This window comes from Lotus japonicus, chromosome 2 (genome assembly GCF_012489685.1).
Source record: "Lotus japonicus ecotype B-129 chromosome 2, LjGifu_v1.2".
Classification (NCBI taxonomy): domain Eukaryota; kingdom Viridiplantae; phylum Streptophyta; class Magnoliopsida; order Fabales; family Fabaceae; genus Lotus; species Lotus japonicus.
Window position 1 is genome coordinate 70716703 of NC_080042.1, and position 27946 is coordinate 70744648.

General features: G+C 35.5%; 3 protein-coding genes across 3 annotated transcripts; 2 read left to right on the plus strand and 1 right to left on the minus strand.

The window, feature by feature from the left end:
* Nucleotides 1–6765: 6765 nt before the first annotated feature.
* LOC130739203 (isocitrate dehydrogenase [NADP]) lies at nucleotides 6766–16575 on the plus strand. The gene is made up of 15 exons (XM_057591449.1): nucleotides 6766–7082; nucleotides 7169–7212; nucleotides 7307–7416; nucleotides 8144–8181; nucleotides 8408–8485; nucleotides 12430–12483; nucleotides 12566–12667; nucleotides 12778–12866; nucleotides 12964–13067; nucleotides 13193–13261; nucleotides 13343–13458; nucleotides 14352–14386; nucleotides 14507–14649; nucleotides 15900–16022; nucleotides 16168–16575. Exons 1-15 carry the CDS (start codon nucleotides 6863–6865, stop codon nucleotides 16259–16261), a joined length of 1419 nt encoding a protein of 472 aa, XP_057447432.1. The 5' UTR covers nucleotides 6766–6862; the 3' UTR covers nucleotides 16262–16575.
* A 1625-nt stretch (nucleotides 16576–18200) lies between these two features.
* Nucleotides 18201–22142, plus strand: LOC130739204 (phosphoenolpyruvate/phosphate translocator 2, chloroplastic-like). The gene is made up of 9 exons (XM_057591450.1): nucleotides 18201–18657; nucleotides 18958–19080; nucleotides 19179–19331; nucleotides 20004–20089; nucleotides 20226–20310; nucleotides 20447–20566; nucleotides 20657–20734; nucleotides 21634–21763; nucleotides 21895–22142. Exons 1-9 carry the CDS (start codon nucleotides 18250–18252, stop codon nucleotides 21969–21971), a joined length of 1260 nt encoding a protein of 419 aa, XP_057447433.1. The 5' UTR covers nucleotides 18201–18249; the 3' UTR covers nucleotides 21972–22142.
* Nucleotides 22143–23826: 1684 nt separating this feature from the next.
* On the minus strand, nucleotides 23827–26873 carry LOC130735622 (uncharacterized). The gene is made up of 3 exons (XM_057587548.1): nucleotides 26162–26873; nucleotides 25868–25994; nucleotides 23827–24569 (listed from the first exon to the last, which is right to left on the minus strand). Exons 1-3 carry the CDS (start codon nucleotides 26800–26802, stop codon nucleotides 24162–24164), a joined length of 1176 nt encoding a protein of 391 aa, XP_057443531.1. The 5' UTR covers nucleotides 26803–26873; the 3' UTR covers nucleotides 23827–24161.
* Between the last annotated feature and the right edge of the window lie 1073 nt (nucleotides 26874–27946).

Consider the following 27946-nt stretch of genomic DNA (forward strand, 5'->3'; position numbering starts at 1 on the left):
TCATAAAAAAAAGCTCTCATAAGGCAATTTTGTACATAGAATTAAGAGGAAGAATGTTCTAGTCATTTTCACCCACAATTACAATTTTTAATTGATAAATCTAGAGGAGTGCCACGAAGAGGCGACACATGGAGAAAAGAGTGTTTGAGCGACCAATAGGGTATCGACACATCACCAAAAAGTTAGGGAATTGACGCATCACTAAAAAACACCATTGATATAATAATTAAAAATTTGAATGGATATGATTGTAGAATTGATAACCTTACAAGAGGCAACATAAGAAGGAAAGAGTGGATAAAGGACCAATAGGGCACCGACACATCACCAAAAAGTTAGAGCATCGACGCATCCCAAAAAAACACCGTTGATATATAATTAAAAATTTGAATGGCTATGATTGTAGAAGTGCAACTATAAAAGTACCTTAAATCCTCTCATCTCCCCATCAGTCCCCCCTCAAAACCTATCTTCCTAGGCTGCCATCATTGTTGAGTAATTGTCCCTTTTTTTATTTTCTCTATTTCCCCATATTTTTTGTCGTTGAAACATTGCTTGACCTAAACCCCACCATTAAGGCTTCGCCTTCGCCCTTATGCATGTACCCATCCCAACAAACCCTCATTCTCCCTCTTATTTCTCCATGAAATTTGTGTGAGATTCACATTTATGATTTAGAACACCAAAAATAAAACGCCCTAAAAAGGTTTGTTTGATCATTCATAAAATTCGAGATTTCAATTTTGAAATTTTTTATACGCATAAAACATTACTTATGTCTCAATTTGATTTCACATTTTATGTTTCAACTTTATAGCACGAGGATTACGATTCATAAAAGAGGAAAACCCCTAAAGTTAGGGTTTATGAAAATAGCAGAGATGATTCATCTCGCTTCGGTGGCTCATGTCTCCATGGTTCCATAGCTAAAGGTGCAAGCCAAAAGGTTGAAATCCATTATTGGTAGAAAGCAAATTATAGAAGCAGCACCTGCTTGCCACACAGACTATCCTTGATGAAGATCAACGGTATATTCGTAACTTAATATTAATTTAAAAGTAAAATAAATATTGAGATTTCAGTTTTGAAAATTTTATATAAAAAAAATGTTCCGTATGTCTTGATTTGATATAACATTTATGTTTTAATTTTATAGCATGAGGGTAATTGACTCAACCATGAGAAAACCCCCAAATAAATTTAATAATTAGTGTTTTTTTTTGGAGAAATTTGACATAGGGATGTTTAATCTCATGATAGCGGCTCAGATCTAAATGGTTCCATAACTAATGGTGTGAGGCAAAGTGGAACCCCATTTTTGGTTGAAAGCAAGTTGTAGAAGCGATGCATTTGTGCTACCATGGTAAGCCCCGATGAAAATCAATGGTATATTCATAATTTAAAACTAAAATAAAATTGAGATCTCATTTTTGAAAAATATTATATGCAAAAAAAGTCACATATGTCTTAATTGATAACATATTTTATCTTTCAATTTTATGGCATAGGGATCATAATTCATCGAGGAGAAAACCTCTAAAAATCAATTTTTTTTGAAACTAATTTTAATAATTGTTTAGTATTTTGGATGAAGACCACCGTAAATAGTAATTTTAAATTAATTTTAGAGGAAAACTAAGTTTAAGAAACTTTATATGTTTTTGTTATTATTATTTTTCATAAAAAACATTTTTTGAGTAAACCATTTTTAATAATTATATTTTTCAAAATAAGTTTATTTTAGATTATAGACAAAAACAATTTTTATTATTTTAAAAATAAGAGAAAACAATTCTACTCGATTAAAAAGTGATATTTTAAACATAAGAAAGCAATAAACTATTGTTTTTTTTCTTTCTAGTTATAATAACCCTTTTACTAAATAAACAATTATTTTTAGAGAAAAATACACCCATGTTTGTTAGGAGGCTTAATTACACTTTTGGTCTTTGGTCTATCATGATTGTTTGATTTCACCCCCTCAAAGTTAAAAACGAGCAATTTTGGTCCCTCAAGTCCTAATTTTTTAAAATCAGGTGTGTTCATCGAGTTATCATTCAAATTTAGGTGAAAGTTGTTTAGTTGGTTATGCTATTTACACTACCGTGACTTGTTTCTGCTTATAACACTACTATGAATCACACATAAAAAAAAATGGAATTAAAAAAACCTAACTAACCTAATGATCTATCACGATTCTTCTTCTTCAACTTCTCTCTCTCGTTCACTTGTTCTTCATCTTCTTCACTTGAATCATCTCGGTGAGGGCTTTCTCAAAATCGAAGGCTCTTGGCAGATGGAACTTGTTCTTTTAAATTTCTTCTTCCTCTTCCTCTCTTCTTTCTTGATAAAAATCAAAACTTTTTGTCGAATTTGGGATTGAAGGTTGAGTAGGTGAAACGAACATGGAAATAAATCCGGAATCCACATAGTATAAAACAAACCAACCAAAGTCAAAGATCCCACCAAAAGCACGAGCTTTTAATGAACATAAAAACATACCCTTTTGTTACTGAAAGGAAAAGCCTAGATGTCAATTCCAAATAGAAAATAGAGGCCGGTTCTAGATCTGTTGCATTGAAGCTCTGACGAGGGAGGAAAAATTGTAATGCTCGTATGATATTATCGAGAGAGGAAGATAAGAGAACTTTAGCTATGATGTTCCAGGTTCTGTTGAGTGTGTCAGGTTTCACATGCTGAAAACAAGAGGAAATTGAAGCGCGAAGTGGGTTCTGCTTTTACCATTGGGGTTTTGATAGCATGGCTAGGGAAGTTTGTCTTCAATGGAAACTTGAAGTGAAAAATAAACTTAGATATATCATGAGGTGAAAAAGCCCTCCATCACTTATATTTTTTGGGACGAGAATAATGTGACCCTCCAACCATATATCGAGGATGAAGGTGGGTTATAAATCCACATCAGCATTGAAGGTCGATGGCGGTGGATCTAGAACCCACCTATGCCTTCAACCTATAGATGTCACATTGTTCTTGTCCAAAAAAAGTAAGTGATGGAGGTTTTTTCCCTCATGATATCCCTAAAATTATTTTCCTCATAAGGTGTGTCCATTGAAGACAAACTTCCTCACCCATGCAATCAAACCCCATTGGTAAAATGCAGAACCCACTTTCGCTTCAATTTCATCTTGTTTTATGCAATATGAAACCTGATATGATCCACAAAACCTAGAACTTTGTAGCAAAACTTCTCTTGTCTCCCTCTCTCGATAAGATCGAATAAGCCTTACCAGTTTTCCTCCCTCATCTCAACTTCAACGTAACAAATCTACATCTCGCCTCTGTTTTTGCTATGAAAGTGACATTTGGGCTTTTTCTTTTAGTAACAAAAGGATGCATTTTTTAGATGTTCATTAAAAGCTCGTGCTTTTGGTTAGGATCTTTGTCTTTGGTTGATTTGTTTTGTATTATGTGGATTCTGGTTTAATTTCCATGTTTGTTTTACCTGCTCAACCTCCAATCCCAAATTTGAGCAAAAGTTCAATTCCATGTTCCATTTGCCAAGATCCTTCAATTTTGAGAAAACCCCCACCATGATGTCGCAGTTGAGAGGGTGGGAGAAGCTGAAGAAGAACAATCGTGATAGATCTTTAGGGTTAATTTCATTTTTTAATTCAATTGTTTTGTTTTTTTATGATGTGTGATTCATGATGGTGTAATTAGTATAAACACATCACAATTGAGTAAATAACAGGCCAACCAAAGCGACTTTTGTTTAATTTTGGATGATAACTTGACAAACACAAATGTTCACAGATTGGGACTTGAGGGACCAAAATCGATTCTTTTAAACATGTGGAGTCAAATCACACAATCATGATAGATTAAAGACTAAAAGTGCAATTAAGCCTTGCGAGAATGAACGTACAACAATTCTTATTTAAAATCTACACTTCATCTCAATTCCTTCTAAGAAGTTAATATCATATAAAACGATTTTGTTAAAATATTTCTTTTAATTCAAAATTCAATAATTTTAAATATTTAAATTTAGATAAAATAAGAAACATGTTTATTTTATTTTTCATCTAGAGAAGTTTGAGATATTTTATAAATATTTTTACTATATTTTTTTTTTTGATATTATCTTGTTTGGGGCTGTTATTTTGTTTGCGTTTAGTGCTTTTGCTGGGTCATGTGGGATTTTTGCAGGGATGTAAAATCAATTGATGGATTTCACAAGGATGTCCATTGGTGATTTTGTCGTAGGCGGGGTTTGGTTTAGTTACCAAAGGAGGCGTTTGGTAGATGAGCATCTCACAATATTCCCAGGAATGTGAGGTTGGGACAGTAACATTCCCATGTTTGGTAGAAATTTTAAATTTTAAATTACCGGGTATGAAAGATTCCCAGGTAAGTAAGTTACACATGATTTTTTAAATTTTATTCCCATTTCAAAGAAGGGGAATATTACATTCCCACCCCATGGGAATATAAGTTATTTTCCACTATCTCTATTCCACTACTTATTTTATATTTGGGTTAATGATCAAATTAGTCATTAAAATTGTAAGCGAGTTTGATTTTAGTCCCTCTAAGAAAAAATGACGTTTAGTGGCGATCGAAAATCGTTAGTAATTGTAAAAATGACCGCCACTAAATGCTATTTTTTTCGTTATAGGGACTAAAATCAAACTCGTTTACAAACTCAGGGACTAGTTTGATCATTAACCCTTTATTTTTTTATATCTTTTCTATTAAATGATTTTGAAAAACATTCCCGAGAAAAACTTATACTAGCCAAACACATTTTCATTTTACCCTGGAATGACTTTACTGATAATGAGATTCCTGAAAATATTTTTATAAAACTTATAATAAATGCCCCCTAAGTAAGTGATTAACGGGTCATGATCATGATCCGATTGTGTGTTGCTCATTTGGGAGGGATATTCCTAAATAAAATATTTTGTTTGATATTATTCTTACAAATGTTAGTAAAAATAACATTATTTACCGATGACACTCTTTGATATAGTGAGCATGCACTACTTAATTTGTATTCGGTCATAAATTAATATTTAACTAAATAAAAATGAGTTTATGTAAAAAAAAAGTGAGATTAATAAATATGCATTGTCGGTATTTACAAGTAACTTCCAATCTTTCTATGTCACACTAGGGAGACAATTACATTTTCTTTTTTATTTAAATTAAATTAAAATTTTATTTGTGATACCGCACAAAACAATTGGATGTTCATGTAAAAAAAAATTACACCAACAACACACATATTAAATCAAACAAATATTTTTTTTTATAGGCAACAAGAATTATATTGAATTGAAGGGGTACTTCAACCCAATACAAAGATGAAGAAGAAGAGAAAAAAAAAGAGCAAGCTAAGGACTAGCAAGTTCAAAAAAACAAAGGTCCAAAAAAGACGCAACTACCCCACCTAGTACCACCTTGAAAATAGACTTAACAAAACAAGCCTCATTAAAACCTTACTAGGATAAAACCCCATTGGGAAAACCTAGCAAGGAAAAATAGTACTAGTTTTAAGAAGTCAAGAGGAAAATTTCAAGGAAGCTTACAAAGATTCTAATAAGTAATAACCCTCCCCCAAAACAAGCAGCCTAGTCCAATTCAGTTCCACATCCAGTGCATAATGGATATTAATACTTTCCAAAGATTACTCCAGCAGATAGTTATAAAACACCTAATAGTCTTCATTACTGTAATGCACCAAAGCCAAAATAAGCAGAATATCATTATCTCCCCCAGCAAAATTCCACAGCCGTACACACATACACGAAACAAGGAGGAAGTCCCCAACACCAATAAACCAGTAAGGTAATCAACACCATAAGTAAATTTGCATAAAGATCACTATACTCCCCAAAAGAGAAGCCCAATTTTGATGGCAGCTCTCCAATATAATGCAGCAAACACACCAAAGCACCAACCTATCCTCCAAACCCTTCAAAGTCCACTAAACCTGGGAGATACATGAACGAGGATCCGAAATCCATTCATATATGGAGCTTCTAAAATCCTTTAAGAGAGAAGATACCCATAACCAAGCTTTCCATTGAATCAAACCCAGCAAATTATCCCAATCTGGGGATATGCTATTGAAGATAAGCCTGTTACGCATACGCCACACAGTCCAGACCACCGCCCCCCAAACAGCCCACCAAACCCGACATTGATTATTATTCCAGCATCCATGAACGAATTGTAAAAAATGCAGCTGACTCTCACATGGCAAAACAGTACAGAAACCAAACCAGTTAAAGACAGAGTACCAAATTCGTGAGACTTTATTACTAATGTTTACATGCAAATGACCCACGAATAAAAACTGGTAATGAGTAAAATTACTCATACTCATGAGTATGCACTAATTTATTTTACTCTTTTTTTTGTTACATCGGAAAACTAATTTATTTTACTATGACAATGCTCACATATTAAAAAATCCAACAAATATTCTTTTTTTTTGAAAGTAACAAATATTCTTGATATCTACATACATTCAAATCCCATGAGATTTGCAGGGTGATGGTCTGATGGACCATGGTTTAAATCCTAACAAATAAACTAATTTACTAATAATTAACAACTACCAGCTATTTATTAAAAAAATTCATTAATTTATTTAACGAATATTCCACTATACATTTATTAATGAGACCCATACGAATAATTATGTATCTATATAGTATTGTAACAAAAAAAAATGTATCTATATAGTATATACCCACCAAATATTCATGGGGTATTCCTTATCATTATTATTATTTTTAGAATCTTAAACCTGGTTTGACATTGAGACGAAGGTTGCAAAACTATCTTGTCTTACAAGTCGACCCTGCTAGCTTCACTGTCCAAAAAAGTGATGATCACTGCGGCGGTTCGAAAAAGCGCCACCATGTTCTCCTCCTCCTCCTCCTCAACTCTCAGAAACCCTAACTTCCTTCTCCCTTCAACTCCATCTCTCACCCATGATTTCCCCTCTCACTCCCTTTCCTTCCCCAACCGTCTCTCCCTCCGATGCTTCGCTTCTCGCGCCACCTTCCACACAATCCCAGTTCTCAATCCCATTGTCGAAATGGACGGTAACCTCAACCGCTTTCTACTTCATCACAATTCACTACTTCAGCTGTGTGTTCTCTTTTGTTTGATGTTTTTTTTTAACCTGTAGGTGATGAAATGACCAGGATTATATGGAAGATGATCAAGGATAAAGTATGAATCTCTGTTCTCTGTGTAATGTGTTCTGTGGTTTTTGATTAGCTTTTGATATGGAGGTGATTTTTTTTTTTGTTATGTGTGGCTGCAGCTTATATTTCCTTACTTGGATTTGAACATCAAGTATTTTGATTTGGGGGTTCAGAATCGTGATGCTACTGATGACAGGGTTACTGTCGAAAGCGCTGAAGCCGCTCTCAGGTGAGTATCTTTGAATGAATATAATGTATCACATATTAACACTTTAGTTAGTTATACTTAAAGTTTCTGGGTGTGGTTAGAATTTGAAAGCCAATGTAATGCTACTTATTCAGTTTCACAAAAAAAAATTGTTCGAGGTATGATGCAAGTGCAACTGCTTGCTGGGGGAGTGTTGACGTGGGAGGGAGGTGTTTGTGTTTTCCTTATTTGATGTTCCATCAGGGTGCTTGAGTGAAGTCAAGTTGTATATTTTATCGAAATTCGTTTAGGGTCATTGATAAGCTTTGCTCTTGTCCTCCTACTTTAGCAGCTTTGTGATGGTTTGATTTGAATGTTTTGTTTTACCATGTACCGAAAGGAGGAACCGTAAATTCGTGGCGATTGATTTATTTGGTTGTGAGCACTTGTATATTTAAGAGCGCTTCTCTTCCCTTAGCTCTCTTTGGCATAGTTGTATTAAGAGCACTTGTATTATGCTGCGCTGCCAATGTCTTTTTCAAGGGACTTTTCTTTGGATATAGGCTTAAAGACTTGGTTATAGAATTGTATTGGTATAGGGAAGCCTTGCTGCCCTGTTTACCTTCTTTTCCCCTGATGTACTTTTCTCTTTCTGCCTCGGAAGATTTCATCCCGCTTCTAGCTGCCATTTCTTCTCTTTGTTTTCTATAAACAAAAAATTAAGACCCTTCTCATTTATTAATCGAAGCACTTGTTTTGTTTGCTTCAGGTACAATGTTGCTGTGAAATGTGCAACAATCACTCCTGGTTAGTTGTACTGGGCTTAAATTATATCAAATATTCCACTTCATGAATTAAAGAGCAGCCTGCCTGATGTCTTTCTCACCATTTTAGCTAGATCTGCTATACCGCTTTGTATTATGTAATATCCATCCGACGTAGTGCATATCTAATATCTTGATTCACTTATCATTTTTATTTTTGTACTATCATAATATTATCTCAACTCTTTTACTGTATTTCCAATTTTCAGATGAGACCCGAGTCAAAGAATTTGGACTGAAATCTATGTGGAGAAGCCCTAATGGCACTATTAGGAATATTTTAAATGGTATGGAATATACACATAATACTGAAAATGCAGGCATCAAATTTAGTGATGTTATCCATTAACTTTACTGCACAAATGGCTTCTTCCTCTCATGTTTCTTTCTTGTGCGTTGGAGTTAGATTACCAAGTATAAGTGTATAACAATATACAGTGAATGAGATATTAGTCTGCATAGGGGAATACTGCTTTTGTGTAAAAAGAAGTTTTGTCTATTATACTTGTGGAATTTGCACATTAGATTAGACATATTTGATAAATATACTTATCCTGACATAATACAGTTTATTTCCTTGTTTTTATGTTTTATCATCTGGGACTGTAGGTTGTTATTTTTGAAAGGCACATTATATAGATGGGTGGCAGAAGATAGAATTCAATCAGTCAAAATAGAAGAGTTTGGGCTTTTTGGATAATTGGATTATTGCCAGCTTTGCTGGCCATTTGAATATTAATTTGAATGTGGATGAGGGGAAATATGTAATATTGAATTTATAAATATACATTTCTGGCGATTCATTTTAAATACATCTTATCAGACAGTCTATGAATCCAAGAAAATCTCAATGAACTGTTTTTTATGATACTTTGTAATACATGTTCTGAACCTGAATAAGTTGAGCTTTGGTTGTTTGTTTGTTGAAAATATTACATCTGTTTTGTTAAACTCTCTAAGATATGTAACTGAATTTCATTATTGAAAAGCTAAAGATTACAATGAGTGATCTCAGTATTTATAGAGAATACAAGGCTTGCTAAGCAAGCTACCAACTCTAACAGAATCAGTTATGTGACAGCTGTAATGACAGCTCACATGACAGCTGTATTGACAGCTCATTCTAACAGAATGTAACTAACTCAAATATTAACTATACTACTAGCAGTAACTAACTTCTTAATCAGAGTAATGTGTACTCTACTCTAATAGGCCCCCTCAAACTCAAGGTGGGTGAGAAATGGATTTCTCAATCACATTGAGTTTGTCACGAAGAGTTTCAAAACGAAGAGGTGAAAGAGCCTTTGTAAAGAGATCTGCCAGTTGATCAACTGAAGGAATGTGATGCACAAAAAGAGACTGTTGAGAACTTTTTCCCTCACAAAGAAGATGTCAAGCTCCATGTGTTTAGTGCGGGTGTGTAGAACTGGATTATGGGTCAAAGCCACTGCACCCATGTTGTCACAAAAGATTGTAGGAGGAGAAAAAGGAATCTGCAACTCCTGCAAAAGTGACTGAACCCATAGCAGCTCAGCAGAGGTATTGGCTAGGCTTCTGTATTCTGCTTCAGTACTGGAACGAGCCACTAAGGTCTGCTTCTTGGAGCTCCAAGACACAAGATTAGGGCCAAAGAAAACACATGATCCTGATGTTGACCTTCTGTCATCAGGATCTGATGCCCAATCAGCATCACAAAAGGCCACTAGAGAAACAGGAGAATGAAGAGAACAAGGCTTAAGATGCAGCCCATGATGAAGAGTACCCTTAAGATACCTTAATATTCTCTTAACAGCCTTCCAATGATCTTCCAATGGCTGACTTAGAAATTGACAAACTTTGTTCACAGCAAAGCTTATCTCAGGTCTGGTTAAGGTGGCATATTGAAGTGCTCCTACAATGGATCTGTAAAGGGTAGGATCAGCAAAGTAATCTGCTCCATATTTGCTCAATTTGGCACCACCAACCATAGGAGTAGAGATGCCCTTTGCTTCTCCCATATCTGCTCTTTCGAGGAGATCAGTAATGTACTTTGTCTGGGTCAACAATAATGACCTGTCCTGAAGATGATGCACCTGAACACCAAGGAAATAATCTAGCAGTCCTAGCTGCTTCAAAGAGAACTCAGAATTGAGATTCTCAACCACTTTCTGCACAAGAGGCAAAGAGTTGCCTGTAATGATGATATCATCTACATAGACTAGGATGTAAATGCAGCAAGTTGCATTGTGGAAAGTGAACAAAGATGGGTCACATCTACTAGGTTTGAAGCCATACTTCACAAGAGCTGACTTTAACCTTTCAAACCAAGCTCTAGGGGCCTGTTTGAGGCCATAGAGAGCTTTGTTCAACTTGCAAACAAGAGTCTTATCCTCATTCTGAAATCCAGAAGGTTGTGTCATGTACACCTCCTCCTGAAGTGCACCATTGAGAAAGGCATTATTGACATCAAGCTGATGAATATGCCACTGTTTAGTGATTGCAAGAGAAAGAATGAGCCTAATAGTAACAGGTTTGACCACAGGGGAAAATGTCTCGGAATAATCAAAACCCTTCACTTGATGATAACCTTTGGCTACAAGCCTTGCTTTATATCTATTGATAGAACCATCTGCATTCTCCTTCACTCTAAACACCCATTTGCATCCTATTGGTGTCCGATCTTTGGGTAGAGGAACCAATGTCCAGGTATCATTAGCTAGTAATGCATTATACTCAGCCTTCATTGCTGCCAACCACTTAGGGTCTTTGAGTGCTTGCTTGGCTGTAGTAGGTTCTGCCTGAGTGAGGAGCAAGGTTGGATGCAATCTGGGCATGATTATGCCAGATTTTGCTCTTGTCTGCATAGGATGAATATTGCCCACTGGAGGTGAAGGCCCAACAGGAGAAGAGGGTGCTGAAGCTGTGCCTGAGGCTGCAGGAGAAGCTTGGACTTGCTCTTGTGCAGAAACCTGAGCCAGAGAGACAGGTCCTGAAGACAAATCAGAGTCTGAATTGGAGGTTGTAGGCTGAGCAGCAATTGGAACTGGAACAATAGGTATTGTTGAAAGAATGCCACTATCTGGGAGGTCAGAGTCAGTGGAGGTAAACATGGCAGGATAAGGAAACTTTACTTCATCAAAAATCACATCTCGAGAGATAAAAATTCTGCCATCACTGTCCATGCATTTGTACCCTTGATGAGAGGAAGAATATCCAATAAACACACATTCCTTAGACCTCAAGGAGAGCTTGTTGTGAGTGTAAGGTCTTAAATGAGGGTAACAGGCACAGCCAAACACTTTGAGAATCTTATAATCAGGGAGAGTCTTAAACAACTTAGAATAAGGACTCTCATTGCCCAAAACCACAGTAGGAAGCCTATTAATTAGAAAAACAGCAGCCAAGAAAGCATGATCCCAGTATTGGGATGGCATGTTAGCATAAGCCAGCAAAGATAAACCAGTTTCTATGATATGTCTATGCTTCCTTTCAACACTACCATTTTGATGGTGTGTGTAGGGGCAAGTGAGCCTATGGACAATGCCAAGTTTGGTAAAATGAGGGGTAAGAGGTTTGAACTCAGTACCATTATCTGTTTGGACAGATTTCAGTTTCAAGCTAAACTTTAATTCAACCATGGCTTGAAACTGAAGAAAAACAGAATAGGTTTCAGATTTTTGTCTTAGGGGAAAAATCCAAGTGAACCTAGAATAAGCATCCACACAAGTCAAAAAATAAGAATATCCACATGAAGAAACAGTAGAGAGGAAGAAGAAGGTAATTTGTGAGACTTTGCCAAACAACAAGCTGAACATACTGAAAACTTTGCTTTATTAGGTACTGGTATCTTACAAACAGTTAAAGCAGAATGCAAAGCCTCATGATGAGGATGACCTAGCCTATTGTGCCACAAGGCATAAGAAGTAGTAGTTACATCAGAGGTAGGACTAGGTACATAACTGAATTTCATTATTGAAAAGCTAAAGATTACAATGAGTGATCTCAGTATTTATAGAGAATACAAGGCTTGCTAAGCAAGCTACCAACTCTAACAGAATCAGTTATGTGACAGCTGTAATGACAGCTCACATGACAGCTGTATTGACAGCTCATTCTAACAGAATGTAACTAACTCAAATATTAACTATACTACTAGCAGTAACTAACTTCTTAATCAGAGTAATGTGTACTCTACTCTAATATGTTTTCAAACCATCTAAATTTTGTCTTGTGTTACTTTCCTTTTTTCTAGGTACTGTTTTCCGTGAACCCATAATTTGCCGTAATATACCCAGAATTGTTCCCGGTAATGTCTTAACTATAGTTTGATTTTTAATGGAGTTGAAACATTGTAAAGAACTATTTGGGACTTATTCTTCAGTTTACAGGATGGAAAAAGCCCATATGTATTGGTAGGCATGCTTTTGGTGATCAGTATCGAGCCACTGACACAATAATTAAAGGGCCAGGGAAGCTTAAGTTGGTATATGGTATGTTGATTTCCAAAGCCCTGCATTTAGATGTAGTTGAAACTTTTTTATTTCTAACTATTGATGTAAACCTCAGACAATTTAAAAACTTATTTCTATCTCTAATTCAGTCCCAGAAGATGGTGAGGCTCCCACGGAGCTTGATGTTCACGAATTCAAAGGCCCGGGTGTAGCGCTTGCTATGTATAATGTTGATGAGGTATTTTTCATTTTATAACTTCAATGTATATTTTGATTAAAATATTTAAAAACTTGCTTTTTTGTCTGTTCAAACACTTCTTTTTCTAATGTGCCAGTCTATTCGAGCATTTGCTGAATCATCAATGTCACTAGCCTTTGCAAAAAAATGGCCACTTTACTTGAGTACCAAGAATACAATTCTCAAGAAATACGATGGCAGGTGATTATTATTATTATCATTATTTCCAAGTATCTCCTTTGTATGCTGAACTTCTATGAAATTCAGAAAACCTTATTTTTATGTGTTGTTATTGGAGATGATTTACAGTTTTGAGACTATTACAGGTTCAAAGACATATTTCAGGAGGTGTATGAAGAAAGATGGAAGCATAAGTTTGAAGAACACTCAATATGGTTTGTTTTGATGTTTATGCTCCAATTTGTTTTGATGCATTACATATACAAATGATGATTGACACCTTTGAATGACTTCAGGTATGAGCATAGACTAATTGATGACATGGTGGCTTATGCACTCAAGAGTGAAGGTGGATATGTTTGGGCTTGCAAGAATTATGATGGTGATGTCCAAAGTGATTTACTTGCTCAAGGTGATTTAGAGAACTCATCATTTATGTCCAAAATGGGAACTTGGGAAGCATGATCATGGTATTAATGTTGAACATCAGTTAACCCTGACCAACATTTCAGATCAGATTGTCTTAAAACAACTAACTCAACCCAAAAGCTAGCTCAAGAGTTGAGGGTTGCTCTACCCTTTATGAAGGCTATCTATGCCATATCTCTAGCCAATGTGAGACTTCTAATACACCTTTCTTTCCTAAAGCCTTCCACAACACTTCCTCCTTGTTAAGGTTTCGATGTTAAGGTTCGACCCTTGTCCATCATTGAAAAGTTTGTTGAAGTAATTCTTCCATCTCTCTTTAAGACCTTGACCAGCAACAAAACTCTTTTGTCTTCATCTCATCCTTAACACTTCTCACTTGGTCCAAATCTCTTGATTTTCCTTCTGTGTTTTTCGCAACCTTTATAGAAATATCCATGAGAAAATGACCTTAAGAAACAGATCTATTAGGAAAATAAGCAATTGACCAAAGCTGTTTTGAAGTGCCAAGTTTTACAAACAAGCGGCACCTGCTTCCTCTTGCTTTACATGCACCTTGGTCTATATTTGTGCAGTAGAGAAAAGCATGGTGTTTGTCTTCAAAATGAAATGAAACAATATGATGACTAAGCAGAAAGTAGCAATTAAAGAGAAGCACTTATCCTTGATTCTGAACATATGTTACTTAAATCTTGAAATGTGTATGTCCTAATTGTGGGTTCCTGCAGTCAATTAAACTCTGTGAATATGTATATTTTCTGTTCTGGTGGTTAATTTTACTTTTCTTTGTTGAATGTTTTTGTGACATGCGAAAGAGAGCATTTGAAAATTTGGTATAGTTAATAATTCTGACATGCTAAAGTCTTTTCTTCTTTGCAGGTTTTGGCTCATTGGGTCTCATGGCTTCTGTGCTGGTCTGTATTAGAATATTATTATTTCAGTATTTCTTCATCTACATCATCATCATCATCATCATCTCTATTTTGGTTATTGGAAGCCATACTTTTTGCTGCACTTAAACCAAAATTTTGCAGTTATCTTCTGATGGCAAAACATTAGAAGCTGAAGCAGCTCATGGAACTGTAACGAGACATTTCCGGCTTCATCAAAAGGGACAAGAAACCAGTACAAACAGTATTGCTTCCATATTTGCATGGACACGAGGACTGGAACATAGGTAAATTACTTATTTTAAATTGCCAATTCTTGTGCATTTTGATGCTCTTCCAAACTTCATCTTTGCTAGTTCAGAACTTTAAATAGTATTGCTTTGGAATTTTGACAAAATTGGTATAGATGAACATGATTGTGTCAAGATATGAGAGGAGGAAAAATTAGTTACGGAATGTGATTGCAGGGAGTTAGTTGGTTAGAAGGAGGGAAGTATGTAGTTAAATAAATATGGGATGTGAAGTTGGAGAGGGCATTCATTCAGTTTGTTAATTGGGAAACAGAGCAGTGGTTCAGTTGGAGGAAACCCTTGGAGGAGAGTCTTCTCTCCTTTTCTGTTCATTTGTTTCATTCAATAATAGATTCTTTCAATTCTGATTTGTGGGTTCTTAACAAATTGGACCAATTGCAATATCTTTTATGTGCATATATATGAAAGATTGAAATGGGGTGTCATATATTGATGTCAATAAATTAAGAAATGATGATCCATATTCATGTGGCCTTCCTCTTTACTTTGTTCAGCTTTTTCTCAGACTTAACCATCAACATTTTATGCCATTTCTGAAGTCTCATATAAAAATGAGAGTCTAATAACTAAGGCTCACAGTTTTTAACCCCCTCCCGTTTTCCTTTGGTGATGATAGCTAATTCGTTATATCTGTCGTGACATTGTTTTGTGGTGACTTGGATGGCATTTTGATGATGAGGAAAACTTGAGATCCTTATAGAAAAAGGACCACCGGATGTTCTTATAACTGGCTAGTGAAAGGCTTAAAGAAGTGATACTGATTATGCTGATTATAGAAAGACCTAGATACTGTTCCCTAATAATATGAGCAATTATTCAAGGGGCTGGGATTTAAGCCCTCCCGTTTCACGGGTTCCATTCCTCTTGGAAAAGAAAAAACGCACCTGAGTTTCATACCTGTGCGTGTCACTTTGCTAGTCATTTACCTACCTCAGATGGAAAAGGTCTCCCTATCATTACTGGTTATAAGACAAGGAGCCAAACTATATTCCTTACTGTGGTCGATAGGTCCAACGTGCCAAACTGAACAAATTTCTCTTTATAGACTCCATTTTTAAGATGTGCTTAGCTGTTTAACTTTGGTTGCATAATGGACTCATTTTAAAATTATCTACCTAAGGGCATGCAATGATGTTTATTGTATAAAGTGATTTACTTCTATTTAATTTTTTTCCACCCTTTTCCCTGGACCTATTATTGACATGATTCTGTTATTATTGCACTAGAGCCAAGCTGGATAATAATGAAAAATTGCGGGATTTTACTCATAAGTTGGAGGCTGCATGTGTTGAGACAGTGGAATCAGGAAAGATGACCAAAGATCTTGCAATTCTGGTTCATGGATCTAAGTAAATGGATTTCCTTCGCCTTATGCTCACTCTCATTTGAATATATTTATAAGTGTTCTTTAGTCTTTTGTGCTGGGGTCGCTTTTCATCAGTTTTGTACTTTAAACTGCGTGTCTAACTGTTTGGACACGGGCATGATGTGCAGGGTATCAAGGGAGTTTTACTTGAACACTGAGGAATTTGTTGATGCTGTGGCACATAATCTTGAGAGAAAGCTCCAAGAGCCTTCAGTGGTGTAAGTAACCTTTTCTGCAGAGTGAAGGAGGAAGAGAAGTTGGGAAAGCTAAACACTGATTTGATAGATGTCTACAATTTGACCATTGATATTGATGTTTTTTAGAATCTTGGGTAGCTTGCCAATTCGACCATTGATTCTTTGAGACTGGCTACTGGCTTCCCCATTCTTGTACAACTGTCAAAAGTTACTTACACGATCGGTAGAAATCAGTGAATTTTTAACAGGCGGATTTAGATAAGTACAAAATAATTATGATGTGAACAAAATGCTGATGATGAATTGTGATTTTGTGAATTTGATGGCTTATTTCATGAACCCTTTGTATTTTTAGGGTGACTTGTAGGTGAAAACTAAGGTTGCTGATTTTTAGAAATTTTCTTATAGCTTTAGCAGTTTCACCCATCTATTTTGTCACAGCCCATGATTTGAATTGTCACATTGGTGTGAGGATCATCTCCAACTTGGAAATGGAGAGTAAATTATCACTTTAGTTCATCAAAGTTTGTCAGGTTAGTCCATGAATTATTGAGATACATCAGTTAACGTTCACAGGTTTTTCATTTTTAGTTATTTTGGACCTTCTTTCACCTTGGTTAAGGAATGTTGCACTTGAAAAAAAAAAGGAATGTTACCTAATTGTCATACGTGGCAAACACACAATTTTTTTAAATGATTTGTTTTGTTCACGAAATTTTTTCAAAAAAAGGGAAACACTAAAGTAAACCTGATATCACCTTCTTGGTAGGACCTATAGTGAATCCATGCACGAATCCAATAAGTCTGTTTTGATTCTCTAATCTATTGGTGAGGCAACGTTCTTCTCAAAATCATTTTCAACCAATCACTTCTGCAGTAACATTGCTGGCTTTAATGAATATGAACCACCAGAAAGCTACAATAATACTAGTTTTAAGTGAAGCTTGCCAAATCTGCACTCACATCGTGGTCCATGGTGACTTTTGTTTGCTTCGACGATATCAACCTCAAAAATCAAGCTTTCTTCTAACTTTAAACAGCGTGGCATAGAGCGAGGACAACGTGATCTATTTAATAATTGTGTAATTCAATTTTTTGTTGATTTTTTTTCTCTTTATGTTGATTTATTATGAGGTCGTGAACGACTGGGCTTCTTTACTGAAATAAAATACAGTTTTCAAGCGCTTTGATCTCTTGTGGCTATTTACGGTGGCAGAGGTTTGGGTTTGGGGTTCGACAAGTTGAGGTGTGGGGGTTCAAAGGAGAAAAAAAACCTTCTAGAAGTGGGTTCCCGAAGGCAGCGACGACAACTGCGACGGTTGTGTTGGTGGTTATGTGTGAAGCTTGGTGTTAGGTGTTGTTACTGAAGAAGAAGGCAAATTGGTATAAGGAGAAGATAACATCTATAACATAATCGGTATTTTAAACCAGTTTAAGAGAAAGCATGTAATTTCCTATGGCAAAAGAAGGTCTTCTTCAACTAAACAACAACTTTTCAATTTTGTGAAGTAATAGAGGAATAATTTTATACTTTTATTATTATGTAGAAAAACTCTCATTTTGTAAACCAGTAAATAGTGGTGGCCTCTGTCGAACCCCAACTTTTATGATAGTTTTAAACCGCCACAAAATGTAAAGTAAAAAAACAGACTTTCCACTTTATGGGTCAGAAACCACCACTAAAATGAATGTATGAAGTGGTAAGTATTGTTGTGTGGTCTAGCTATCTTTTTTGTACATAGAAAGAACTAATAATTTGAAAATAGTCGCGTCATATAAATTTTAATAGAAGTGACATTTAATCGAGACATTTTTCAGTTTTGACTAATGCGCACTACTCAAAATGACCTACTAAAAATTAATTCCGGAATGCTTTTTGAAAAAAGAAATTCTGGAAATTAAAATCCAAACATAAATTTTAAAGTACATTCTGAAATGTAATGTATGTTTAGTAATCCATTCTGAAAAATAAATTTTGAATTAGAAACAACGTTTACATTTCATGCAAGAGCTATGTCCCCTCACTCACTTTCCTCTTTGTTGTCCTCTGCAAACTCCAAAATGCAGAGCCTTTCTGTGTCACCTTCTTCATCTTCTTCTGCAAACCGCATAGCCATAGCTAAGTTCTCCCCTCAACTACTCTCCCATTTCCACCCATTTTCTTCTTCACCACTCACTTTCACCATCAAAGGACTTTCATCATGCCCATCTTCTTTTTTACTCCACAGAGCAGGAAAGTCTTCTCCTTTTCTCATTTCTGCTCCAAAAATCTCATCTTTCAGGGTCCTTGCTGCTTCTCTGCCAGAGGCTAAGAGTGATGAGCCTAGCAAACCCTCTGATTTGGTTCAGTCTCTGCAGCTTGGAGTCATGTTTGCAACTTGGTACCTCTTGAATATTTACTTCAACATCTACAACAAACAGGTTCTTCATATTTCTTCCTTCATTTGCAGTGAAAAAGATTCAATTTTTGCATTTATTGGGAATGACATGCAATATATGAGTTTCTGGGGTGAGAGGGAAAGTGATATTTTTCTTTTGGGGTAAAAATTTGAAATTCCTAACACATGGATGCAAAATTTAAGTTCATGTTTGAAAATCCTTTTACAATTGATTCTAAAGTCACAATTATAGATGTAGTGACTAGTGACTTTAAGTTTCATAATTTTATGAGGAAAGAGAAGCTGATCTTAAGATGCTATACATGAATTGGTTGTCTATTAGGTTCTAAAAGTCTATCCATTTCCAGCAACAGTGACAGCATTTCAATTTGGCTTCGCTTCGTTGATGATTAATTTGATATGGACTTTAAATCTGCATCCCAGACCAAACATCACTCGTTCGCAGGTATATGGATTGGGAAAAACAAATGGAGCAGTCCATTATTTAGTGGGATGTCACACTGATTTCAAAGTTCTTGCTGATTAGTTTATTTGTATTCACAGTTTTTGTCAATCCTTCCACTGGCTTTGGCTCATACAATGGGGAACCTGTTGACTAACATCAGTCTTGGCAAGGTTGCTGTGTCTTTCACCCACACAATCAAATCTATGGAGCCCTTTTTCACTGTTGTTCTTTCTTCCCTTTTTCTGGGTGAGGTAATGTTGAAGCCCTCACTTTCTTTCTTCCTTTTTTGTAATTTTTAATTTTATTCACTTTTTGTAGATTACTCTTGCATTTCTCTACCTCTCTGGAATAAGAGAGGCTAGAGGACCTAGGAACAATGCATTATGCATGCCATGAATAAACATATCATTTGTGATACCATTACATTGATCATTGGTTAAACTACATGGTGAATTCTTTGACATAAGAATATTGAGGCTCCATAACTATTTATAAGCAATTATTAGCAAAGAAGTATTGTTATGTGTTGAACAGTGTTATTAGAACTGGAAAGTGTCATCACTCAAAGAATTTCAACATATCAGAAATAGGATTTGGTGGATGCTAGCAAGTAGGGTTGGTGGACATGCCCCGGTGCTAAGAAATTTACATTCCTTGGTTGAATAACCGGTGTATGCATAGAATGGGACTAACTCCTACTGTCCTTAATGTTGTTTTGATAATTGACTCTATGTCATTTATATAGGATGTGGTGGTCATGAATGGAAGATAATTTTATTTTTTTTGTACCGATACCAAATTTAGTTATATGTGCTCTTTTACATATTGTATCGTTTTCCCTATGTTGCTCATTCATTTGAAAATGCAGGATGATCTAATTGTTTTGGTGTTCTGACCTTCAGTTTTGATCCTTAAATGAACAGAGGCCCAGTTTCTGGGTGGTTTCTTCCCTTGTTCCGATAGTAGGGGGAGTGTCACTGGCATCAATGACTGAAGTCTCTTTCAATTGGTAATTGGTCCAAATGCAGAGTTCCTCAGAGACAATATTGAATAATTCTGTTGATGAAAATAAAATATTTTATTCTCGTTTGAGGGTAATATACTAGTATTGATTCTAGAGTCTGACTCGTGCCGTCTCAAAACAGGATTGGTTTCAGTACTGCAATGGCATCTAATCTTACTAATCAATCACGGAATGTATTGAGCAAAAAACTAATGGCCAATGATGAGGTAAAGATTCCCTTACGAAACGATTTTTTTTTTTTTTATCTTTGTTGGTGAAGCTAATTAGCACATTACTTAATGGAGCTAATTTACAATAATCTGTTAAGAATATGGCTCATCACTTAAAGCATGTTCCTGACAGGAAACTTTGGACAATATCAATCTCTACTCGGTTATAACTATCATCTCCTTTATCCTGTTAGTCCCATTTGCTATATTTTTGGAGGGGATCAAGTCCACTCCTTCATACCTCCAATCTGCGGTATGTCAATTGAGTGCTACTAGTTTTCTTTATTTTAGTAATTGAGGAAGAGAAAAATCTGCTTATAGTATGCTTTTCTTTCCTAACAAGGCAAGCCAAGGTTTGAATGTTAGAGAGCTATGTGTGAGATCAGTTTTGGCTGCGTTCTGCTTCCATGCATACCAGCAGGTGAGGCCTTTCAAATTTTATTTTGTTTTGCTCTTATGAATTATGGCATTTTCTAGTTAGAAGAAATTTGATTGGTTTGTGTACTCCTATTTGATTTGAACAAATTTCAGTACTCCTATTTGTTTTGATTGGTTTGATATCCTCGCAATAGGTCCAAAGTCCAGATCACTTGAAAACAAAAACATTTTATCCTAAGAACTGACTGGCATTAGATGCCAAATTTGCTTTTATGTTGGATATTAGCACCATTTTACAAACTGGTGTTAGGCCTTCACCTGGCAAGAACTTAAACCCATGCATTGAAGTGCTGAACACAAGGACGTACACAAATCATTACTGTGACATTGCCATTGGCAATTATAAAAATTTCCCTGAGGTCTATATCAGCTGTTATTCAATTTTTGTGTTGGCATTTGGTGGCATTATTTTTTCATGTTCACTTTTACATATCTTTGCCATATTTAGTTTGTGTTAGAACGGGTTCTTTGGTAGAGTTTTACTAGCTACAGACTAACAATGTAAGTAAGCTATACATAGCCAATTAGATTTTACCATTTTGCTACATCATACAAACAACAATAGCCTTATCCCATTATGTGAAGTCGGCCGTATGATTTTGGTACATCATAATTAAGTTAAAATTAAAAAAACCAAAAAGTAAAATGGTGAGGTATGACTTCGTGCATATTTGGAAATACAATTGATTGTAAAGTCAAAATCAATTATGGAGAGAAGCTTTTTGAGTTTCAGAGTTGATTTAGAGAAAAGAGAAGCTGGTGCAAACATGCTATGAATGTCTGTATATTTTCTTGCATTGACAATATATACTAACTATATTCTCTTTGGTATTTGTGACTTATTTAATATTTGGCGTTGGTGCTAAATGTGTTTGGTGGCAGGTTTCTTATGGAATATTACAGAAGGTCTCACCTGTGACCCACTCAGTTGGAAATTGTGTGAAGCGTGTGGTGGTCATAGTCTCTTCAGTTATCTTCTTCCAATATCCTGTCTCACCCGTTAACGCACTTGGTAAGTCTCTCATGGCCTCTATGTTCCCTCAAGTCAAGTGCTGACAAAAACTTGTTGCCTCAAACAAATGTGAATCATTGATTGCTACAATTTAAGTCCTTCCTTTTCTTGTGGTCTATATGTAACTGCAGGAACTGCTATTGCCCTTGTTGGAGTTTTCTTGTATTCAAGGACAAAACGGAGTAAGCCAATGCCAAAGACAGCATAACTCTTCCAAAGGGAAGGAAAAGAGGGAGGCTGTGTTTGTACTTCTGTCAACGCATATTGCAAGACTGTTTGAACCTGTTTTTGGCCAATCCATATCTCAGTGTCATTGAAGTGAATGAATGTGTTTTTGACTAACTTGAACGTAAATACAAACACGCACGGAGTTGTTCTATATTTAGTGCATGTTATAGACAGAACAAAGTTAAATACAAGATTAAAAAAAGTATGATCCAATTTAGTTTTATTGAAAAGATGAAATCAAAGAGAACCTATATGTGAATGTTTCCGGTTCAAATATAATGGTCTCATGTGGAAGATAAATGTGGTCAGATATTAAAAAAGAACCTATGAGCTGGAGGTTGCCTTTCGTTTTATTTTTCCTTTTATTTCGATTTTTTCAATTTGAGCAAAGATAGATGTCTTGCCTTGACACTTTAATACTATGTTAACAATACTATTTAATTTTGTTAAGGAAAAAGTTTAGAATAACATAAAGGGTTGGAAAGAAAAGTCTTTGTCTTGTGCGGGGAGGGAAGTCATGGTCAAAGTAGTTGCACAAACAATCTCTTCCTATGTGATGTCTTGTTTTGTCCTGCCTGATGGGCTTTGTGATCAAATTGAGAGCATAGTTAGCAGGTTTTTTTGGGGGGGGGGGGGAATGTCTCCCGAAGGAGTCTTCATCGGGCTAAGTGGGAGAAGCTTTGCTGCCCAAAGGAAAAAGGGGTCTTGACTTTCAGGACTTCAAATCTTTTATTAGCTCTTGTGGCAAAAAATTGGTGGCGGATATTTAACTCTTCGGCAACACTTCTAGCCAAGGTTTTTAAGGTTGTTTACTTTCCCAGTGTGATTAGTTTGGGGCCAAAAGAGGGTATAGACCAAGTTATGAATGAACTAGTATCATGAAGGCAACTTGGGTCTTTGAAAGAGGAGGTTCGTGGAGAATTGGAGATGGAACGAAAGTCGGGGGGGGGGGGGGGGGGAGGAATGTCTCCCGAAGGAGTCTTCATCGGGCTAAGTGGGAGAAGCTTTGCTGCCCAAAGGAAAAAGGGGTCTTGACTTTCGGGACTTCAAATCTTTTATTAGCTCTTGTGGCAAAGAACTGGTGGCGGATATTTAACTCTTCGGCAACACTTCTAGCCAAGGTTTTTAAGGTTGTTTACTTTCCCATTGTGATTAGTTTGGGGCCAAAAGAGGGTATAGACCAAGTTATGAATGAACTAGTATCATGAAGGCAACTTGGGTCTTTGAAAGAGGAGGTTCGTGGAGAATTGGAGATGGAACGAAAGTCAATATTTGGAGGGATAGGTGGCTTCCACATGGACCACCATTTAATTTCCGCCATGATCTTGTGGAGGAGTTTTGACGGGATAAGGTGGCACACCTGTTTAGCCCTCATGGCGGGTGTGATGTCCATCTTGTGGAAATAGTTTCCTGTCTTAGTACAACTTCTCAGATTTTGGGGGTGCCTTTTCCTGTTTCTCAGATTAGTATAACTTCTAAGGTCCAAGGACTAATATCATAAAAACATTGTGTAACTAAGGACCGAAAAAAAATCTAAATAAGAGTGAAAACATATTAAAGCATGAAAGTTGAAGAAGTTTTTATATAAATAGTAAAAAAAAAATGTTCACTCAATTATAAAATGAGCCACGGAGGGACCAGAAACTATAAGCACCTTGGTAGAGAGAAACTCTACCTACCAAGCAAAATCAAAGAGAGAAAACTAAAAGAAAGTGAAAAAAAGAAAGTAAAATAAAACTTTTCAATTTTCTTGTTATCAATTTCAACAACAAAAGATATAATTTATAGTTAAAGCTTATTCTTTAATTAGATGACCAACAAGTGACATCATCTTACTAGGGGAAATATACTAGAAGCTTGATACTTAATAATAGTATATGAACTAAAGCTAGATTAATAAAACTTCAAACAATAAAAAGATAAACTAAATAAAGCACAATATCTATAAACCCATCAGACTCAACTAAATAAAGCACAATATCTATAAACCCATCAGACTCCCTCAGACTGAAATCATACGACACAAAACAAACACAGAAAGATCAACATGATAAACCTTCATAAAATTTATGAGATAGATTCCAGAGAGGCTTCACTATGCATGCCCCTTGATTAATTTTTAATAATTTCTAGTTATCATCTTTGTATGCAAATCCATCTCCTTCATCTCCTAGATCAAGCCTTCAAGAATGTAACCATATATGGTGGAACCATTGACTATTCCACCATCCATCACCGACCCACTTGCTATTCCATCGACATTCCCATTGACCACACCTTCATTCAACTTTGTATGCATGGCCTCCTTCATCTTCATCTTGTTTATGGGTTTCTTCTTCGTTTCTCTTGTAGATTCTTTAGAAGCAGTGACCCTTTTGATGTAAGCTTGAAGCATAGATCCGTCATAAGTTTCAGGCTTCTTGAAAATATTTCGGCATTTCTTGGTGGCGTTCCAATGGTTCATGATGGTGTTCCCTGACCTACCAGGCAATCTCTTTGCAATTTCTTCCCATTTGTTTCCGAGTTCTTGGTGGGATTTGATCAGTATAAGGTCTTCTATCATTGTCCATGGACGCTTCTACATTAATACAAGACAAAAAATATGTGGATATGGGAATTATATAGAGAGCTTAAATGAATCAAATTTCACCGTCATGTTTTGCTACTAGACCTAAACTACATTTGAATATAATATTTTAAGAAGAATGCAATGGAGTGTTGACTTTATATAATAGAGTACAAAATCAGAATAAAATGAATATGGGGATCTAATCATACAAAATCAGTTTGCATTTGCACCTGACAGACAAATAGTACATGATTGCATCATGATAGCAAATGACAATCTTGGTACTTTTTTTTAAGACGAAAAGGAGGAAAAATCATAATAAGGATGGAAAAACTAGAGATTCTTGGTACTTCAAAAAATTTATTTAATATTTTTGTTTTATTAAAATATTATCTAACTTCTTAATATATCATTTATCTCTCTTATTTATTCTAGATTTTCAGTTTTCCTATCGCAATTAAATTAAGGGAACACTTAATAACGTATAATTAATAATCTCTTGAAATTTGACAAATAAATATGAACAAAAAAGGATAAAAGTAGTGGCAGTTAATATAGGAATGGAGTAATATTTATTAAATTAAAGAACGAATTAATATCATTTAATATTTTTTGGAAGTGGATAAGAACGAATTAAATTGGCAATTTAATTTGCGTTTTAGTTCAGAAGAAAAGTCAAAAAGAAATGGACTACCATTTATCAACAACAGAAATTCATAAATAATTTGTGTTTTATCAGTTTTTGAATTCAAAAAATATTTTTTAGAAATAATTTTTAAAACCTATTTTTTAAAAGAAGAAGAAAAAAACAATTTGAACAAGATCTTTTCTGAATTCAAAACTAATTTTTAGAAATGATTTTTAACCCCATTTTCAAAAGAAGAAAAGGAAACAATTGTTTGAACGAGATGTTTTACAAAATTGAAAGATATATGACTTGAAAATAAAAAATATGTTTAGATGATTTGAGATTCTTAAAATGACCATTAAATAACCTTTTTTTTTTAAGTGACAATTAAATAACCTTTAATCTCAACTATTCATGTTGTACGATCACAATTTGATGCTAACATATCTCACAATCAGTATCCCTCTCCCTTAATATGCCTTTATATATATGGAACAGAAGAGGTTGAGAAGTGTTTATTATAAAAGATAGAAGCATTAAATCTTGAATATTAGATCCAAGTGGCAACGATCAAGCATGTGAGTTTTTTAAAATGCATATATAATGTGAGTGCATTTATTAAACCCAAAAGAAATATATATGCCTGGATGCAAAAATTGACAAAGGAAATGGAAGCAACCTTAATCTCTGGCCTGAGATGGTTGTGCCATCTTTCTCTGCACTGCCTTCCAAGCCTTTTCTTCATTAATTTTGCGACTTTACTCCATTTACTCTGTCCGTACTGCTTCACCAATGTCACAAGCGCCCTACATATAATACCATAAATATTCAAATAAATACTCATAACTTTTCAACATTGAAAAAAAACCCTGAAATATATGAAAGGTATCAAAGGTCAAATTTTCTTTGAAATGAAAAAAAAAAGGACAAAGCAGAGAAAGAGACAGAAGACAACATATGAAATTATTCATACATGTCCTCTTGTTTTGACCAATGCCCTTTGGTTATGTTAGCAGTGTTGATATCCCCTTCAGCTTGCACATTTTTCCTTTGCTCACCATCATGACTAGTGCCAAAAATTTCAGTGAGGTATGAAAGATCCCCTTCAAACAAAGCCCTCTTCACCAATTCAATTTCACTAGAATCTACTGGTGGTGGTGGTTGTGACACAATTAAGGGACCCATTTGAGCAATGGAGGAAGCAGAAACTGCAGATGATTGAATTGTAGTTTTTTGTTTAAAATCCCAAATTAATGTGCCACCTTGGTGGTGGTACAAGGATTCCATTTTGTTGTTTGGTGAAGGTATCATAGGGTTAGGGTTGACAAAACCACTTTGAGACCCTGCTTGGGAAGACTCACCCAAGTAGGGAATTGAGGGAACATTGATAGGGTTGGAAACAAACGAAAGACCCTCCATCAAAAGGTCAGGGTTGTGGGTATTGTCTTGAATATGGTGGAAAGTGTTGGCGTGGTTCAACAAGGGGTTGTTGTGTGGTGGTGGGATGAGAACGGAGGTTGGTGATGAAAACATGGTCGGAATCTCTGGATTTAAGTAGGGGAGGTCTCTGCAAAGGACTGGTAGTTGGTCTTGGAAGGTAGGATCGAATGCCATGCAGAAAGCACAACTGTGAGAGAGAGAGAGAGAGAGAGAGAGAGAGAGAGAGAGAGAGAGAGAGATTGTTGTTTTTTAGGAGTAGAATGGTTTAGGGTGGTGAGAGTGGGGATGAGGGCTGCTTTATGGGATATTGTGGGTGCCAAATAGCTCTTGATGCATAAGTATTAATCTACGGTTCATATTCATGGTTGACTTTTGAGGTTCAACTCTTTTTTTGTAGAGTAAAAAATGAATTTTTAATTTCTTTTTTTCAATGGAAAATGATTCGTAAAAATCCGCATAGAAGAAAAGACAGAGAAGTAATTGATGTGATATATGCAAAATACATGAGATGTTTGTTGTGTTTCTACATTGTTTGTACTATTCAATAAATTGAAAGTTTTTTTATAATATTTACTTTTGAATAAAAACGCTTTCTAGAATTTTCGACTCGCGAGACATGCAATTCATGATAATTAAAGATTGGAGTGTTAGTCAATGTGTTGCTGACTAGGATTAATATGTTACTGACTAGGATGAGTTTGACCAAAATCACAATCGGTCGAAGAAAACGGTTTCTTATTTTCTCACTTATCTTATTTTACTAAGGGCCTGTTTGATAACACTTTTCAAAAACTGTTTTCACTTTTTAAAAATTAAAAAACTGAAAAACTTGCTTGGGTAATTAAAAATCAGTTTTCAATTCTAAAAACTGTTCTCAATTTTCCTTTTTAAATACTGAAAAACGGAAAGAGGTAAAAGGTGTTTTGCTTCTCACTTTTGCTTTTCTCTCTCCAAAACAGAAAACACACGGAGAACAGGTGTTTTCAGTAATGGCAAAATTGGTAAATATCACCCAAAGTCCAAAACGCTTATCTGATCGGTTTTTCTCAACACACTCACGTCTTCCCATTGCTTCTGGAACGCCTTCCCCAACCTATCTGCAGCAGTGGAAAATCCAAATCTCAGGTTGTTTTTTTTTCATTCTCTTGTAAATCTCAGTTTGGTTTAATTTCTGTTGATTTGGTTCCTCTTAGTTTCTCTATCATCTTCAATTTCTCTAATTTCTTTGGGTTTAGGGTTTAGTTTCTATACTTGAATCTAGGGTTTTGGTTGGGTTTCTTGGGTGAGTTTTGTGAGGCTGTTGGTGGGGTATAATTTT